We start from the raw sequence: 19,305 nt of genomic DNA on the forward strand, positions 1-19,305 counted from the left end.
AATTGTAAACCTAGGTCTTTTCATGTGTTTATGGTTGCTTTACATGATGATATTTCACCTGTCCTGTTCATGTAACACTTTAAAAATCAGCAAGAGGGTTATATAAATAAAATTTATTATGAAACAAAAGGCAAAAAAACTATTATGTACATAGTTTAGTTCTATTCAGTGTCTATGCGGCGCTTCTTGGCTTGTCTCTTGTATTCATTAAATGGAGCATCTCTTGTCACTGTCCAGCAATAGTCTGCAAGCATTGATGGGCTCCATTTGCCCTGATAGCCTGCCAGGAGATTCCACTGCTGTAGTCTAGAGCCCAGCAGCTCTGCCTTACTCTTGGGTAGTTCCAAATCCCTGACAAGGTCATTCAGTTCACCTTGTGTTATGAGGTGTGGTTCAGAGGAGGAGGATGGGAGAAAATGTGGGTCCTGTGACATTGATGGTTCAGGACCAGAAGTTTCATCCTCTTCCTCGTCTGACTCAAGTGAGAATGATTCTGGTGCATCACGAACCGGCAGTCTTTCTCCGCGGGGTACTGGGCGTATAGCTGGTGGAATGTTTGGATAATGCACAGTCCACTTTTTCTTCTTTGACACACCTTTCCCAACTGGAGGCACCATGCAGAAGTAACAATTGCTGGTATGGTCTGTTGGCTTTCTCCAAATCATTGGCACTGCAAAAGGCATAGATTTCCTTTTCCTGTTCAACCACAGGCGAAGATTTGTTGCACAAGTGTTGCAGCATATGTGTGGGGCCCACCTCTTGTCCTGATCTCCAATTTTGCAGCCAAAATAAAGGTGATAGGCTTTCTTAACCATAGTGGTTATACTGCGCTTTCGTGATGCAAAAGTCACTTCACCGCAAACATAGCAGAAGTTATCTGCACTGTTCACACAAGTACGAGACATCTCTGCTCACTTTGGCTAAACAGAAATGTGTCCCTTTGCAAAATCAAACACTGACAAATAAGAGAGCACAACACTGTATGATTTCTAGAGCTGATATAGGGCAATTTGTTCAGCAGAGTGATGTAAGCTTCGTTATGATTGCATCATCCATGACTTCTAGGAATAACATGATGCAATTCATATCATGTATGATGCAATACCAGCTTCAGATTGCATCATTCATTGTTTTGCCTAAAAAGCAAGTACTGTCCAAACCCAGGCATAGATTTATTCATAGATCCAGTCAAAGATGTATTTTAGTCTTTTCTGGTTTAAATTGAGATCCCTTCCCTTTATAACTCACTTATCCTCCACCATTCCCAAGTCAAGGGTCGTATACGCTGACCCAATAGCATATCTTGAAAACTAGAGCCAATCAACAATTTTAAGCATCATTTTCGTTCTCAGTGACCCAGAATTAGTAAAGTTTGACTACATTTATTTCAGAAGCATTTTGGCTGTAGAGCAGTGTTTTCAATCTTTTGGCTAACTGGATTAATAGTGCAGTAATGGAGACTCAGACTTCAAATGTTAAAATAATAAAGCTAAAAGACACTGCCTTTAAAACAATCAGTAAATCAGTTCCTCTTATGTCTTTGTAATTCCTTTTGACTCATGTAATCGTGGTGGCACGGTATGTAATGATGAAACGTAAGCACAAAAGCTAATTCAGTGGCTTCCTATGTGCATCATATACATTTATTTAGTATATCAAAATTCTGAAGTTGGATTTCTTAATTTAAGCACAATTAGGAGAGTGTTGCACGCCAAGCAGATATTGTTGTACAAGTCCCAAGACTATTTTAATATAGAACTTTTTAGTCATCATAAAATCTCTTTAAATCCTTCTTAAAAACCCTCTCTTCCACAATTCTTATAACGGCCATTGTATGGTATGTTGATATAACATCACCATCCCTCCTGCCTACATAAAGGAACTTAAGAGCATGTCTACACATAAAATAGCTGCACTTGTGTCACTCTAACGCTTCAGTGAGGACGCTACTACACTGGCAGGAGAGCTTCTCCCATTAATCCACCTCTGCAAGAGGCGGTAGCTGTGTCGACAGGAGAAGCTGTCTACAATGGGGGTTAGGCAGGACCGGCGCTAGGGGTTTGAGCGCCCTAGGTGGACGGCAATTTCGCCTCCCCGCGTGCTGGTCCCGTGGCTCCGCTGGAGCTGCCGCAGTGGTGCCTCCGGAGGGTCCGGCGCAGCTGCCACAGTGATGCCTGCGGGAGGTCCACCGGAGCTGCGCGAGCAGCTGACTGTCTGCAGGCACAACTGCGGCAGCTCCACCAGAGCCACGGGACCAGCGGACTCTCCGCAGGCACCACTGCGGCAGCTCCACCAGAGCCGCCTGCCGCCCCCTCCGGCAAAACGGCTCCCACCATTTATTCTGGCGCCCTAGGCGATTGCCTAGGCTGCCTAAATGGTAGCGCCAGCCCTGGGGTTAGGTTAGTATAAATATATCACTCAGGGGTGTGGGTGTAAGTTTATAGTGCAGATCTGGCCTAAGTTATCACTTTTCTCAGTGCAGTCTTTTCTAGCCTGTTAAGTCAATCAAATGACTCCCACTGACTGCAGTGGGCTTTGGATCAGGTGCGTAGTTTGTAAATGCTTTAGACCAGGGCCCATATTTTTGTGTTTTGTAGAGTTCTGAGTGCACGGTCAGTGCTTGCCAAATCATAAGTAAAAATTCTTCCATTTTTTAAAGGTCTCTCTCATTTTCCCCATTTTTATGCTTTAGTTTTCAATTTCCTAAAACAAAAAAAAGCCATTGTTTCATATGCACACCCAGAACAGTTCATTTATTACCTATAATTATTTGCCAGACATTTGAAAATGGGTGGGGAAAAGAGATTGTAAGGGTAACGAATGGTGAATTAACATTTTTAGTTGCCCCGCTCGCTACTGGTTGTGGATTATCTTGAAGTGTACAGCTGCACTAAGAATGTATTTTAAAGCTATGTCAAGAGCACTTGGAGTTTATGCACCCTTTTTGGTATTTCTATCATTCTAATAATAATTGGCTACAAATATACAGTGGAGCCCCATCCTGTATTCCTTACACAGACTAAGTTATTGTTGAGAATGTCTAGCCGGCATGAGTAGCATAGGAACTAAAATGTATAGACATCGGGGATTAGATTCTGATCTCACACCAATGTTGATCTCAAGTAACGTCACTGCAGTCAATGGAAATACTCCAGACTTACACCAGTTTAATGAGAACAGAATTTCTTTACAGATTAAGGAAGAAGTTTTGCATCTATGGATTCATACCTGAGTTTTCTCAGTGTTGTACTTAATGGCTCTAGTTCATTATAGTTCCAAGCAGTGATGGCATTTTAAGGTAAATAATGTGTTTTTTGTGGTGCTTGATACCGAAGGGCTTTTATTACTGCTGTTACATGAAAAAGAATGTTACTTAAAAAAAAAAAGTGACGTTAACAAATGGAAGCCCTTGGGGAACTATTGCCTGGATGGGATTTTGATTGGAGTTCAATTTAATAGGCCATAAATCTTCCCATTTCTGATTTACATTCTGCTCCAGACTGGCTACCAAATTCATGCTAATCAGTGTTTCGTTTCTCCCTATCAAACAAATTTTACAGATATGAGTATAAACAGGAACATTCCCCCAGCAAGGTGACCTTGCTCTTGTAAGCAATGTACTAGTAATTGATTTAGTGCCTCACCATCATCTATAAATTGGGCCTCTTTCAGTAGCATACTTAGCAGCAGATTTTTAGATAATTGATGGGGGTCATTGGTTTTTCAGTGTAATATTTTGATTGCAAAATATTTCTCATAAATCTGTAACACAGCAACAACTATGATCATTGTCATTTTACTGCAGCGATGGAACATATACTGCTGGAAGATATGACTGACTGACTTCAGTTGCAATGATGTGCACTGTAGCAGGGTGGTCCCCTGCTCCTGCCCTGAAGGGCTCAAAACTGGCCAGGAGAGGGCTGTGGCTGGGGCAAGAAGCCTGGGCTGATTGGGGAAAGTAGGCTCAACTGTGGCCATGCCCCAGTCAGGCCCAGCTGGTCCCTTTATAAGAGACTGTGAGCCAGAAGCCCAAACAGTCTCTCTCTGTAGAGGGAGATGGGCCTGGCTGCATGGAGCTAGAGACAGGGTACCTGAGTGAAGCAGGGCTGAGGAAAGGCGGAGGAGCTGGGGAGCTCCAGCTTGGAAAGCCCCAGGCTGCAGCCTAGCAGAAGGCCAAGCAGTACTGGGGGTTGCACAGGGCAGCCCAGAGGTAAGCCAAGGCAGCAGGTCCAAGCCCTCCTTGCCAGTGATGAGTAGGCTGATTCTGTAGTTTGCTCCAGGGCGTGGGGCTAGATGATGACTGGCAGTAGCCTGATACTGAGGTGAGGTGGGGATAGAGGGTGGGGGTTTCCCAGGGACGGGATACTCTGAGAGAAAGGGGTACTGCTGGGGAGGCAGCATCCAGTTAAAGAGGCACTGGGTCCTGGGAGGGACCCGGGGGCCAAGAGACGGATCACCAGCCTACAGGGGGCGCTCCAGAGCTGGAATGAGCTAATTCCCGGAACAGAGCAGCAGGAGGCACCGCAGGGGTGAGTCCACTCGTCTATATGTACATATCAGGGAGAAAAACCCCTCTGTATTTTACATTAGCACTGTCCAGAGGGCCAGATCCAATGCAATGAAGTCATTAGAATGAAGTCTGTGGGAGTTTGTGGACCTTGGGTCAAACCCTGACTCCCTTATATTGAAGCTGGGCTGGGAGACTGATATACAGCTGCTGTCCTTTATGGTGTATGATTATTAATTAGGGGGTCACAGTAAGGGAGAAATAGACCAGAATGTCAGTTTCCCCTTGTGGTTTGCCCCACACTCATCACTTGTGATTCCTGTGCATTTGTAAATTGTATAGTTTCAGTATATTGCTCACTTAATCATTCCTGGCATTATTGGGATTGACGGGTTGAATTTTGTGCCATTTTACTGCATCACGGTCTGTAAATTGAATATTTTATAGCTTGTTGAAAAGGAAGCAACATCTACCACCAGCTTCCTAATTACATCAGCATCAAATACATAATAATGTTCTTAACACAACCCACACTTGCTGAGAAGTCATTTATAACCACGGCCCAGGCAAGCTGAAACAGTTAGTACAATATGACTTTCCTTCACTTTTCTGAAACACTGCTGATCCTTTTCCCCCTTCTTCAGCTCCCCTCCTGGCAAAAAAGAGGAGGGATCAGGATTATCTTTCTAAAGGAACATTTTAGGGGGAGGGATAGCTCAATGGTTTGAGCGTTGGCCTGCTAAACCCAGGGTTGTGAGTTTAATCCTTGAGGGGGCCACTTAGGGATCTGGGGCAAAAATCAGTACTTGGTCCTGCTAGTGAAGGCAGGGATCTGGACTCGACCTTTCAAGGTCCTTTCCAGTTCTAGGAGATAGGTATATCTCCTATTATAAAATAAATATATATATATATATTATAAAACAGTCTTTCTCTGCTAAGATGAATAGCTTAAAAATGCATGAAACTAGTGTGGAAAATGTATGTACAAGAAACCTGCCTCACGTATTAAGGGTCCCAGCGAATCTACTGTTGTTATTCATTACTTGTACTGTGGTAGCAACTGGTGACCTCAGCTGAGATCAGGCGCCGTTGTACTAGGTGCTGTTGAAACCTAGAGCGAGAAACAGTCCTTGTCCTGAAGAGTTTACAATTGATAAAGAAAGTAGGAGAAAGGTAGTGTTGTTATCCTCACTTTGCAGATGGGAAGCTGAAGCATGGACAGTTTAAGTCCTGGTCTACAATGCGGGGGAATCGATCTAAGTTATGCAACTTCATCTATGTGAATAACATAGCTGAAGTTGACATACTCAGATTGACTTACCGTGTTGTCTTCACCGCTGTGAGTTGACTACTGCCGCTTCCCCATTGACTCTGCCTGTGCCTCTTGGTGAGCTGGAGTACAGGAGTCGACGGGAGAACACTCGGGGGGTCGATTTATCGCGTCTAAACTAGACGCGATAAATCGATTCCTGCTGGATTGAGCGCTACCTTCCGATCTGGTGGAGTGAAGACATACCCTAAGTGACTTGCTCAAGGTCACAAAGGAAATCTGTGGGAGGTCTTGGAAGTGGAGCCCAAATCTTCTGAATCACAGCCCAGTGTGTCAACTTCAAGGTCATTATTCTTCCATTCCTCTCTCAATCTGTTCCTTAACGGGCTGATGTGATTGCAGAGCCATTGGCCTTATCTTTGAAAACTCGTGGGGATCGGGGGAGGTCCTAGACAATTGGAAAAAGGCAAATATAGTGCCCACCTTTAAAAAAGGGAAGAAGGAGAGCTTGGGAAACTACAGACCAGTCAGTCTCACCTCAGTCCCTGGAATAATCATGAAGCAGGTCCTCAAGGAAACCATTTTGAAGCACTTGGAGGAAAGGAAGGTGATCAGGAACAATCAACATGGATTCACCAAGGGCAAGTCATGCCTGACCAACTTGACTGCCTTCTATGATGAGATAACTGGCTCTGTGGATATGGGGAAAGCGGTGGACATGATATATCTTGACTTTAGCAAAGCTTTTGATACAGACTCACAGTATTCTTGTCAGCAAGTTAAAAAAAATATGGATTGGATGAATGGACTATAAAATGGATAGAAACCTGGCTAGATTGTCGGGCACAACGGGTAGTGATCAACGGCTCAATCTCTAGTGGGCAGCCATTATCAAGTGGAGTGCCCCAGGGATTGGTCCTGGGGCTGGTTTTGTTAAACAAGTTTATTAATGATCTGGATGATGGGATAGATTGCACCCTCAGCAAGTTCGCAGATGACACTAAGCTGGGGGAGGAGGTAGATGTGCTGGAGGGTAGGGATAGGGTCCAGAGTGACTTAGACAAATTGGAGGATTGGGCCAAAAGAAATCTGATGAGGTTCAACAAGGACAAGTGCAGAGTCCTGCACTTAGGATGGAAGAATCCCATGCACTGCTACAGAGTCGGGACCTACTGGCTAAGCGGCAGTTCTGCAGAAAAGGACCTGGGGATTACAGTGGATGAGAAGCTGGGTATGAGTCAGCAGTGTGCCCTTGTTGCCAAGAAGGCTAACAGCATATTGGGCTGCATTAATAGGAGCATTGCCAGCAGATCGAGGGAAGTGATTATTCCCCTCTATTCGGCACTGGTGAGGCCACATCTGGAGTATTGCGTCCACTTTTGGGCCCCGCACTACAGAAAGGATGTGGACAAAATGGAGAGAATCCAACGGAGGACAACAAAAATGATCAGGAGACTGGGGCATGTGACTTACGAGGAGAGGCTGAGGGAACTGGCCTTGTTTAGTCTGCAGAAGAGAAGAGTGAGGGGGGATTTGATAGCAGCCTTCAACTACCTGAAGGGGGGATCCAAAGAGATGGAGCTCGTCTGCTCTCAGTGGTGGCAGATGACAGAACAAGCAATGGTCTCAACTTGCAGTGGGGGAGGTCTAGGTTGGATATTAGGAAATACTATTTCACTAGGAGGATGGTGAAGCACTGGAATGGGTTACCTAGGGAGATGGTAGGATCTCCATCCTTAGAGGTTTTGAAGATCCGTGTTGACAGAGCCCTGGCTGGGATGATTTAGCAGGTGTTGGTCCTGCTTTGAGCAGGGGGTTGGACTAGATGACCTCCGGCGGTCTCTTCCAACCCTAATCTTCTATAATTCTGTGATTCCTTTATTTCACATTCAGTGTTTTGCCAAATGGTGACTTTCTCCAGAACATGCATGCTGCTGCATCCTTCCACTTCCATTATATGGATCTGTCTTAACACGGAGATCTGATCCTGCCTGAAACTGCCCATTAGTCTACTGTGCCCAACCCTGATACTAAGAGTATGTCCACACTACAGTGGCACAGCTATGCTGCTGTAGTGCCATAGCAGAAATGGAAGGGGTTTTCTGTCAATGTAGTTAATTCAGCTTGCCATCAACCTAGCTGCATCTACAGTGGGGGTTAGTAGGTGTTGCACAGGATGTGCAATTTTTTACAGCCCTGAGTGATGTAGCTAGGTCAATCTAATTTTTAGCTATTGGCCATGCCTAAGTCTTGTCTGGCAGACACGCTATATTAAAATGCCAGGTGCATTGCAAGTGATATGATGAAGTATGCATTGAGAAGCAAACATGATCACAGCATGGCACCAGTGCAAAGCTCTGCCCGCTGGAGAAGCAGGCTCTGAGGGCGAGGAATTGGACAGTTGCATCTAAGGCCTGGAGTTTGCTGGACTTTGTCATTGGCACTGAGACCTGAAGCGGAATTTTTCCAGTTTTTCTCATCTCTTTAATAAGAAAGATCCGCCTAGTATGGATATCTACTACATGCAACTATATGATACGACACAGTAACTTTGGCCAAATCCTGAGGTCCTTTCTTAACTTTCATTCAGTCCTTACGCAAACAAACCCCTGTTCCCATGGAGAATTTATCCAAGAAAAGACTGTTAGAAAATCTAAATGTATCACCGCGTTCTAAAACCATTGCTTTTATTACAAACAAAAATTTTTGGCTCCCACAGCTCATATCGACATTGTGGCACCAAGACTTGCTTTATTTTAGCTTTGCCGAGACAATGCAGAAGTATACCCTGACTCAATGAGAGGTAAATAACTGCGCATTAGTCAAAAAGAGATCAGCTAGCATGTGGTTTTCACACAAGGCTTTTCGTATTCCAAAAATACATAACAAATTGATGGTGGCAGGGCAGTGACCACACAAGTAAACAGCGGCTGTTTTGCACTCAGCAGTAACTCATGCTTTGGACAGGAGCATGTTTTATTGAGAGAAGCAATGGTAGCCAGAAATCTAGTGCTGGAGAAGAGCAAGTTGTATTTTTATGGAAGGAGGGCAGCAAGGAAAGAACTGGCAAGAAGGAAATGCAAGGTACAGGAAGATACAGAAGGGTGAACGCTGCCAAGATGAGATAAAGCTTTAACAAATTTTAGCTTAGCTATCAGTGGGAAAATCAAAAGCAGCTTTATTCCAACCCTCCTGTATAGGGAAATACCAGCCCCACGGACTCCCTTGCTACTTCTCAGTGTAACAGGGGAAAAATAGATTAGCAGTGTAGCAGATTTTTCTAATGTTTGTGATAAGCCCTCACAATAAACACCAAGCTAATCCCAAACAGTTGTGAGGCATTGGAGAGAAAGTGACTATAAATCCAGGATGAAAATACCAGTGTATCCATCTGATACCTACAGGCCCCCAGCATGGCTTCTCCGAAATCGGCACATTTATCCAATCAAAACCAGCTTGGACTACTTTTTAAAGATGTTTCTCCTTCAGCCAGCGGTGAGCAGGACTCTTCATGCCAAGTAATGCATTTATCAATGGCGTAAAAATCCTGGCACAGGTTTTTGCCTTGAAACTGTCTGCAGAGTTAAAAGTAATGGAAGTTTTTGACAACATGTGCCGAAGTGACATGCCATATTCTGCATCAAAATTGTTTCCACCTGGTTCAAATGTAGAATGCCAAACCACAACTCATGTAGACAAAAGTAATGATGGAGACAGTCGTCTCCAAGCCACTCAGGCACTGATCTCAAGTGTAACTCGGTCCCTAGAGAGACACTGTGGCCTCATAAATAGGGCCCTGGACTGACAGTCAGAAGACTTCGGGTCTCTTTCTATCTGTGGCACAGTCGCTTCGTGCCTGTTTCCTATCCCACTCTTTGTCTTGTCTATTTGGACCGTGAGCTCTTTGGGGCAGGTATTGTCCCTTACAGTGTGTCTGGACCGTGTACGTCGTCTAGCATCCGATCTAGGTGTTAGTGTAATACAAATAATAAAATAGATGGAAAAAAGGTTTATGGTGACTTTACGCAGGGGTCTCTGCAGTGCCCAGGAATCTCCATAGCAGATCTATGCACTTCATGAATCCACTGGGCTAAACCCCATGCACAGAGAAGCAGCAGCCTATGCTTGCTGCTCCATTCAGGCTCAGTAGTTATTCATAGCCCAAGAGCATAGCCAGCCTGGCCAGCTGGCGTGGAAGATTCCATCTTTCAGCCCCTGGCGCTTTTACAAGAGAGCAAACCCTTTAACTCAGTTTTTCCCAAAGTGCAGACCATGGTAAGAGATGGCTGCTTACATGTGGCTGGCTCTCCTTGTTTTCCTCTGAGAGAGAGCGAAAGAGGACAGCTGAGAAGGGGAGATGAAATGAAGATCAAAAGTTAATGGTGACTTTTGATAAAAGGATACAACACTTAATGTGCCAAAGCCAGCTGGAAATACATTATCTGCTTCCCTCATGTTACCTTCCCTGGTAAGCAATAGCTGTCCTTGCCACAGGGACTGCTGTAACAGCAGCTACTGGAGTCAGTGGACATGGGCAGGGTATTTATTTGCATTTGGAATTTGGCCTTAGGTCATGTGATTGATGCCAGGAAATCTAGTGGCAGTTTCTGGCCAGCACAGGAGTGTGTCCTACCCTTGTAACAATGCTCTGAGACTGTGTGTAGAATGGCAATGGCACGAGAGGCATTCTTGCTATTTACAGTGGCTCAAGCTATGAAAACGTTTGGCAACCTCTTCGTTAATCTGAGCTCTGCTCTGCTCCCTAGGTTGGGGCTTTTGAGGCCAGATTTTTTTAAAACGTGTTTAGGCACCGAGAGGTGCTGCGATTTTTCAAAGGCACCCAATCAGGTTCGATTTGAAATCAATAGGAGTTAGGCACCTAATCAGCTTGAGCACTGCCTAAAGTCTGTTGAAAATCTGGCCTTTTGCATCCCCATAATATAAAAAGCTTATAACCATTAGTACCCTTGTTAGCAGGGTTGGTAAGAAAACGGATGCACACCTGAAGTTCCTCTCACTCTCCTGCTCTAACAAAGCCTTTAATGATGATCTCGGCAAGGGTAATCTGCATTTAGTACAGACGATCTGTATGTGCACTGGTTACGGGATTAGTATGAGGGTAGTTATGTGACGGTGCTGAGAGCATCAGAATTTTCAGTGTCTTAGTGCTCTCCCTGTAAAGTGAGGTAAATCCTATAAATACTTCCCAGCCATAATGTTTTGGGGAGGCGCTAAGAACCTGCAGGAACAGAGGCCAGATAGCTACCTGGACTGCAGGGACAAAATACAGACACACAGTCAGATTCGGCCCACTGTCTCTCTCTTGTTTCTGAGGTTAGGTAGTTGAAGCACAGACCTACTAGCAAGAAAGTCTGTTCTCCACTGTCTTCTCTGCCAAAGATTTACTCGGGGCAAGCTGTTTGATCCCTCTGGTTAACAGGGGCCACCACTCCAGTCTGCTGTGGCTCTGCACACAAAATGCCCATAGACGAGCAGGAATAATCTGTGCAAGAGATGTTGCTGCTCTGAAACTGCTGCTGCTCTCCCAGAAGGCTTGCTGCACGGCTTCTGCTTGGACTTTTGGGGAAGTCGGGGCTGGGGTGGAAAATTCCTGCTCCCGTTCTTGCCATATGCAGAATTTGTAGCAGGCTTCTTTGCTCAGCACCATTTGGAATTTGGTTCTATTCTTTTAGCTCAGTGGTTCAAATCCTTAAAGGCTTTTTTGGCTTATGCTCAATCCTTAATCGGGCACAAGTCATTAGTATACACTTTTATGTAAAAAATTGCAAAATTTTTACATGTAACCTTATATCATCAGGTGCCACTTCTAAAGGATCACAAAATAAAAATCTCTGCATTGGAATATGGAGTTGTCCTGATTGGGATTGATGGGTGGGGGAGGAAAGCTAAAAATCAATATATTGACGACATTCTCTTAAATCTGTTGAGGTAGCTTAATATTTTAAATATATGTAATACAGTGAAATGAACTTACAAAAGAATTATAATGGAATTGTCAATAAAAGACTAAAGAATCTAATGAAAGGAAGATCAAAAGAATAGAGAGACAGGAAAAGGAGGAGAATAGGTATGTGATTTAAAAATCTATGTTTTAGTTATTAATATAAGACATAAATGCTCCCACATTTCTTACACAATGGAAATACGGGATTCAGTGTTACGTTATATGCCATGTAATTCTTTACTTCTCGCAAGCTTCATTTTATTCTCTAATATTAGCGTATTAGAACAGGATATTGCCTGAACTGTTATCTCATTATTGGAGAAGCCTCAAATACATACTCTGAATACATCCTATCCCTAACATTGTAGCAAGCTAAAGAAGCATGCACGACACAGCTTATGCTGTTGTTTACCAGGTGTCAGGGGTTTACTGAGATACCTAGTGGTAAAGTGTATAAAAATAAACAAGGAGAGGGCTGGCTGTCTAGGGTTGTCATGATTCACACAGGTGCAGTGGGCCAGGTTATCCATCGCACCCCTCCCCTCATGCCTTTGTGTGGTCATTTTATACTTCTGCAAAGTGCTACTGTCCTGATTTACATTCCCTTGGCAGTGGTGTAAATGATTGCACAAGGTGTGGGGCACTGGAGAATTTTCTCTATTGTGTCCCATGTTATATGATGTCACCTAATACTTCTGCAGCGCTTCTCGTCAAAGCACTTCACAATCTTGAATGGATTTAACCTCCCCATACATGTGTGAGGCAGGGCAGAGCTATTATCCCCATTTTACAGGTAGGGCACTGAAGCACAGAGAGGCTAAGTGACTTGCCCAAGGTCTCTCAGGAAGTCTATTGCAGAGCAGGGGATTGAGCCCAGGTCTTCCAAGTCTTAGCTAGTGTCCAACAACTGGACCATTCTTCCTCCCTAGCTTTGTTTTTCTCTAACCATGGAGCTAAGTCATCTGAGCATATTCTTTACAGCAGGTTTCTGTGTGATCAAGAGGAAGATGGAGAGACCCCCAACGTTGCATTTTCCCTCCCTCCCATGTTACCTTTTGAACAGGTCAGAAATGTGCACAGAGCTCAATGTCTCTTCCCTTAAATCTACCACTTATGCCATGCATAAGTGGTTGGAATGCTGGTATTTGTGCTGCAAGCCTGTATTCGATTCATTCTCTTTTCTTTGGGGTATGGACTTCTCCCACTTGCTCAGGACCACCTACCAAGGATATTCTCTCCAGAGCGCAGCAGCCAAGGTGGTCACTCAAGAGATGTAAGGTATTTTGCCCGTATCATTCCCACTAGAGGTTATGTGTGCTGCTATTGCGACACTTCCAGCCTGAGGCTCTTGGGACCTGGTTTCATAGCAGCACATTTTCCACCATTAGGGCACCAGTCTTTCAGTAAATCTCCTCGTAGAACTGTCCAGGTCTGAAGAACCCCCCTGAACTGAAAGGAAGGCCACGCGCTGGTTGCCATAGTTGAGTTTCAGTTGACTAAAGCATTTAAACCCATGCTTAAGTCCCACTGACTTAAAGTTAAGTACATGCTTAAGTGTCTTGCTGAATAGGAATGCCTTCCTGAAACAGGGCTTTGGTGTGGCTATTGCCACAGGCAGCCAAGTGTATCCAAACTCCACAGAAGCAGTTGCGTGGACTAATATGCACTTTTGTGGAAAGACATTGTTGATTGGGTTGTTGTGATACTAGTTTCAATTAAAAATGAAGCATTGATCTTATCTAGGGCTGTCAATTCAGCGCAGTTAACTCACACGATTAACTCAAAAAAATTAATCGTGATTAAAAAAGTAATGGCGATTAATCACGGTTTTAATCACAGTGTTAAACTATAGAATAACAATTGAAATTTATTAAATATTTTTGGATGTTTTTCTACATTTTCAAATATATTGATTTCTGTTACAACACAGAATACAAAGTGTATACTGTTTACTTGATATTATTTATTATTACAAATATTTGCACTATAAAAATGATAAACAAAAGAGTTTTTCAGTTCACCTCATGCAAGTACTGTAGAGCAATCTCTTTATCATGAAAATGCAATTTACAAATGTAGATTTTTTTTTTTGTTACATAACTGCCCTCTAAAACAAAACCATGTAAGACTTTGGAGTCTACAAGTCCACTCAGTCCTACATTGTTTTATTTTTGAATACAGTTATTTTTGGTACATAATACTACATTTGTAAGGTCAGCTTTCATGATAGATGTACTACAGTACTTGTATTAGGTGAATTGAAAAATACAATTTCTTTTGTTTTTTACAGTACAAATATTTGTAATAAAAATAATATAAAGTGAGCACTGTACACTGTATTCCATGTTGTAATTGAAATCAATATATTTGAAAATGTAGAAAACATCCAAAAATATTTAAATACATGGTATTCTATAGTTGTTTAACAGTGTGATTAATCACCATTCATTTTTTTAATTGTTTGACAGCCCTAATCTGATCACATTGATATCCGCTTGCTGCACTTTCACATTCCAGGGAACTGGATAATATTGCAACACCTCAAGACAATCATGGCAGGCAGAATGAGACACGTCTTTTCTGTTTTTTCTTACTGCAGTCAACATTTTTCTCTTTGTTTTCGTCATTACTGTGACTGACAGCATAAGTCACCCAAAGCATCACTCGTAAACTAGATAGAATGCACAAACACATGCTGCCTGAGATTCATTGTAAAGGAAGTTCTCCATTTTTCCATATGGCGAATGAAGTGATAATTCAGGCTCCCGTTGAAAAAAGAAGGAAAGAGCAGTATAGTCTTGTAAAACATTGAAACCAGCTAAGTCAGTGCCCTAACCTCGAGTTGACTTGACAGTGACCTTCTCAAGCATGAATAGAGAAGTTTTATGTGAGAACTTTGTCACTAGAGTTGTTAGTCTTCTGTACAGTCATCCTTCATCACATGCAAACTCTGCACCAATTGTAGCACCATCTCTTATGAACCATCAGCAGGATTTGAACCCAGGAACTTCAGCACTGCAGCACAGACCTCTGCCATTTGAGCTAAAAGCAAGTGCCTTAGGCAGTAGCAATTGGTATGCTGTTATCTTCCAGCCGCCCAGCTCCTAAAGGGGGTTGCCAGTGTGTTTCAGAATAAGACTCAAAATTAATTGGAGCACCACAACAGGACACGGAGGGGAGCTTAATTCTTTACCAACATTTAAGAAGGAAGTAAAACAACTGTACGTGCCACTTCTATTTAGCTGTAGAACGATGCAACGGTTCAGGCAGTATCCTGGCCAAATACATTTCTATTAGGTAACAAACATGGTGCTGACAGCGAGGAATTGCTTTGCATTAATTATAACCCTGAATTCTGTATCTTGCGTTGATGCAAGAATGTGTCATATAAATTTATATCTTTTTAACTTTTTTTTTTTATTTCTGGCTCAGACAGCCCATATCCATGAGATTTATTTCTTGATCTATATGCACATGTAATCTTTCTTGGGATTATTGCCATAGAAACAAGACTTAACATGGAGAGTGTTAGAAATAACAGATGGGATTTGGCTGTCTTTTCCCATTTAATACACAGTGTCTGAAGAGTGTACAAAAAGTAGCAATTATTTGCTATGGGAGGGCTATTGCAGACTTACTAACAAGGACATCTGCACTCTTTAAAATTAGATGCTACTGCTTCCAGTCTGGCTAGAGTGACACCTTGGGCGGTTGTCATCAGGGCTGCTTGGAGGTGTGTTGGAGGCCTACATGGAAAAATCTACAGTATCGCTTGCACCAACTCAAAAACTAAACAGTTGGTCAACAGCATAAACAATCAAAGGAGCCCATAAATCTCAATGGGAGAGATGCCCCTGGAGTGCCAGCCGGCACAGAGAATCGGAATGGAACAAAGACTAGGATTTTCAACAGTGGGAGCCTGAGGTTATGCTCTTAAGTCCACATTGAGACCCTGAAATAAGTTGCCTGGTTTTCAAATGTGCTGAGTACCCAGCAGCTGTTTGTTAAAGTTTGTGGGTGCTGAGCACCTTTTGAAATTAAGACACTTAGGTGGCTCAGTGTGGACCTAGGAACATAATTTCCGGCATCCAGTTTTGAAAATCTTGGCCTAAATAATGCTGATGCCTTCTTTGGTCCTTTCCCACGTTCCTATTATTCCTTCTATTTCCCTGTTTCCTTCTTTTATTTTCTTTGTACTCCTGCCTTCTTTTCTTCTATGGCTCCCACACACTGTTCCTCTGCCTCCCCTCCCAACACTATTTCCATCTCCCTTCTCACCTCTTCCCCTGAGTATCCCTACCGTACTTCTCTCCACCTGACGCGCTGCTTCTTCCTCACTGTTCGCTCTCACCCCGCATCCACTCACTCCTCTCCTGAGAGCCACAGAATTGTCAGCCTTTCCCCCAAGACCTTTATCCAGCAAGCCACAAGTGAAACTCCTCCCCTTTGTCCTGCTCCACATGTTAGCAATAGCTCCACAGGGCATGAAGGACCAGCACCTGTTCCCGGGGCATGGAAATTCCAGTCTCCAGCTGTCTCCTGGGAGGTCCTGGGTTTCAAGCCCAAGCATCTCCTTTCCTACATGGGAATCTCCAGGGCCTAAAGCAGGGAACAGGATCTTCTTAAAGGGCCTAGGATGTACCAATTTGCTGCAAAAGCAGCAAAGAATCCTGCGGCACCTTATAGACTAACAGACGTTTTGGAGCATGAGCTTTCGTGGGTGAATACCCACTTTGTCAGATGCATCTGATGAAGTGGGTATTCACCCACGAAAGCTCATGCTCCAAAACGTCTGTTAGTCTATAAGGTGCCACAGGATTCTTTGCTGCTTTTACAGATCCAGACTAACACGGCTACTCCTCTGATACAATTTCCTGCGAACATTCTCCACTACTGTCTGCTGGGGTGGGCTCGAGGTAATTTGGGACCTCTCTTCAGTCATGTGCCCTAGGCAGGTGCCGTCCTCTTCTGTTCATAAAACTGGAGCTGAGTTTTCTGTGCTCAAGCAGTAACTTTCCTAAAGCAAATGTGCTCAAGAAGCAATGCTGCATGTAAATAAGGACATCGCACAGCCGAGAAATCACGTTGGTTTTGTAAACAGAAACTCTCCTTAGTCTCATTAACTGCTGGGGGTGTTTTAATTTGAAACAGGAAGATGTTTGAGTTTACGGGAGCAGATCAAATGGCTCCTGTCTCTGATATGAATCTCTCTCTGTTTCAGGGAGGCATGCCCCAAACTCTGAGCTCTACCAGTATGTTTACCCCCTGTGGCTTCAGTCCTCATCTACACTCAGCAAAAGAAGATGATCAAGGGGGACTGATCTTCCAGGATGGAAACCTTGCCTCAGCATCTCTTGATGCTTTAATCCAACATCTTATACCTACAACTGATTACTACCCTGAAGTAAGCAATTCATAATATAGTAAACAGTTTAATGTTGATGATTCGGTGCAGCACTTTATGCAGAAATGTAAATGCCTGGGTTTTGAATCAAGAGAGTGTATTTAAAGCTGCCTACAATTAAAGCTTGGCAAATTGACGCATTGCTTTAAATGCCGTTGCAATGCCCTGTGATTAAGTTTCCATGAGAGAGCTTCAGGTTGGGGAATCTTTAAATAAGACACCAAGAAGTAAAGCTCTGGTGTTGATTTATTAGTGAGCTGCCGAGCGGGGGACACCTCAAAAATAACAGAGCAGCCTGGAGAAGTTTAGTGCTAGCCTGAAGCAAAAAATAGCTCTAAGCCTGAACAGGCAGTAAATTTGCAGCGGTTGCTAAAATTGCCCAGGCCTCTGTGTGTGAGAGGCATTCCCCTATTGAAAATAGAGCCCAGTTCATGACAATTCATAATGGCCACCTAGGATGTATTGTGCTCAACATTCCAAGGGCCCATCTGACTATCCTGATCTTGGTTCCACCAATGTAAATCCAGAGTAACTCCACTGATGCATTGAGAATCTAATCCAAGAAGCTAAATCCTCCTCTTTTGCACTAATGCAGTTGATTGACTTTGGTGGATTTGCATAGCCCCAGAGGAATTGAGGGCAGAATTTGACTGGAAGACTTTTCAGTGCTAATGTATCCCAGTGGGATGACTTGTATGATGAAGAATCATAGAGTGTGACTGACTTCTGCGCAGTTATAAAGTTATCAGTGCAGTACAGGCAGTGTCTTACATTAGCAATTGCTTTGTTTCTGATCACCTGAACATAAACAGATTAATTGAAAAATGAGAAAAGCAATTAAACTAGGGGCTTGGGGTTGGGTTTTTAGCAGTCCCAATACGATGTGAAATATTTCATGAGCTGTTCAGGAACATCGGTGGTGCTGCTGGATGCTAACCCAGGCCCAAGGTTGTGGACCCAAAGCAACTTTGCCCAATATTTCAAGGATTCTCACTTGAGATTCATGCATGTGCTTTAAACTCACTGTACAAATATATTTGTAAATAATTGACCCGTTTATTTCACAGACCTCCCCCTCCACAGCAACAGTGACTTGTAGGGCTGCTGATGACATTCCTACAGCTTGGCCTCTAAAACCAAATATGGAAAGTTGCTAGAGTAAATCTTACCAAGTGCTGACAGGCTGAGTTCTGAAATCTAGTGACAGATCATTGCCATGAGGCTGGGTGCCTGGGCTGGCAAGAGCTAGAAGTGAGAGTTATGGAGGTAGCACACACTGCTGTTGGGAGAAGGGTTTAAATCACAGGAATAAAGACTGACATAAGGGAGGGAGGATGGTCCAGTGGTTATGGTGCTAGTGTGGGACTTGGGAGGAGCTGAGTTTAGTTCCCTGCGCTACTACAGGCTTCTTGTCTGACCCTGGATTAGTCACTTAGTCTCTGTCCCTCAGTTTCCCATCTGTGAAATGGGGATAGTTGCACTGCCCTACCTCACAGGGGTGATGTGAGAATAAGGGCACTCAAGATTGTGTGGTGCTCAGATATATGATAATGGGGCTATGAGAGATACAATAAATTCTGTTGTCAAGGTCATAAATCCGTGCATCTTTTAGACATACGCTCTTCTCATTTGCACCAGTGCAATCCCACTGGCTTCAGGGTAACAGAAGACAATTTTGCCCTCATGAGTGTAACTGGTTAGAAAGAAAGGTGCATGTTCAGATGTTTAATAAATACAGTTTAAAATTCTGCACTTTAGCCAATGAGGAGACTACACGTGTCCCATAGGCAACCATAAGTAAAGCCTGTATCTATGTATTTATATGTAAATTCAAGGCAGAGAGTGGACTCTGGTGACTGCATACTTGTAACCTGAGGAATCAGCAACATCTCTGTCTTGTGACAAGGAGAAAATCTAAATATGGATTTCAAGATATTTTCTGGTAAATGTTACACACTGTACAGCCCTCTTAAAGTAGAACTGACTGTTTCATTTCCCCAGAAGGCCTATATCTTTACATTCCTGCTGAGTTCAAGACTCTTCATTGAACCTCATGAACTTTTGTCCCGAGTTTGTCACAAGTGCGTTGAGCAGCAGCGACTGGACGACCCGGTGCTGGATAAGGTTAGTTCAGTTCTACCACGGGAAGGTTCATG

At 43.5% G+C, this 19,305-nt stretch overlaps 1 protein-coding gene across 1 annotated transcript in view; it reads left to right on the forward strand.

The window, feature by feature from the left end:
- Window positions 1–19,305, forward strand: part of RASGEF1C (RasGEF domain family member 1C) — a 116,664-nt gene that overhangs the window by 49,729 nt on the left and 47,630 nt on the right. Inside the window, exons 2-3 of the mRNA XM_050961578.1 lie at window positions 16,967–17,149; window positions 19,151–19,273. Of these exons, the coding sequence (XP_050817535.1) occupies window positions 16,967–17,149; window positions 19,151–19,273 (306 nt within the window). The remainder of the gene's footprint in view (window positions 1–16,966; window positions 17,150–19,150; window positions 19,274–19,305) is intronic.

This window comes from Gopherus flavomarginatus, chromosome 7 (genome assembly GCF_025201925.1).
Source record: "Gopherus flavomarginatus isolate rGopFla2 chromosome 7, rGopFla2.mat.asm, whole genome shotgun sequence".
NCBI classification, from domain to species: domain Eukaryota; kingdom Metazoa; phylum Chordata; order Testudines; family Testudinidae; genus Gopherus; species Gopherus flavomarginatus.